Raw genomic sequence first — 358 nt, 5'->3', positions numbered from 1 at the left:
CCGGACTGCGGGCCGAGGCTGCCCTCCCCGCACGCTACTTTTACGTGCAGGCCGTGGACGCCGAAGGGCAAAGGTAAGCGCGGAGGCTGCTTGTTACGGAGGTCGTGGGCAGAAAACAAAACCCGAGAGATCGTTAAAAAGTCATGTTCCTTACTCGCCCTTCCCCAGGCATCAGCAAACCTCCCCCCGGGTGCGTGACTTCCCTCACGCTGTGCAGCCGCTTCAGTATTTGCGGGCCCGGGGCCCAAATCGTAATCGCGGGGCTGCTTGTGAGGGAGCAAAGGGGTCCTGCTCCTCCCTGCCCACCGGCACCCCCTTGAATCGTAGCAGTGCCCCGTTCTCGGCGCGGCGGGCACAC

General features: G+C 63.7%; 1 protein-coding gene across 1 annotated transcript in view; it reads left to right on the top strand.

Annotated features, from left to right (window-relative positions):
• Nucleotides 1–5: 5 nt before the first annotated feature.
• Nucleotides 6–358, top strand: part of KDELC1 (KDEL (Lys-Asp-Glu-Leu) containing 1) — a gene marked incomplete at its 5' end in the record, with an annotated part of 10980 nt that continues 10627 nt past the window's right edge. The window contains one exon of the mRNA XM_008942027.1: nucleotides 6–73. Within this exon, the coding sequence (XP_008940275.1) occupies nucleotides 6–73 (68 nt within the window). The remainder of the gene's footprint in view (nucleotides 74–358) is intronic.

This window comes from Merops nubicus, unplaced genomic scaffold (assembly GCF_000691845.1).
Source record: "Merops nubicus isolate BGI_N331 unplaced genomic scaffold, ASM69184v1 scaffold40256, whole genome shotgun sequence".
Classification (NCBI taxonomy): Eukaryota; Metazoa; Chordata; class Aves; order Coraciiformes; family Meropidae; genus Merops; species Merops nubicus.
The sequence above is the reverse complement of the archived record's forward strand: the minus strand, read 5'-3'. Positions and strand labels throughout refer to the sequence as shown.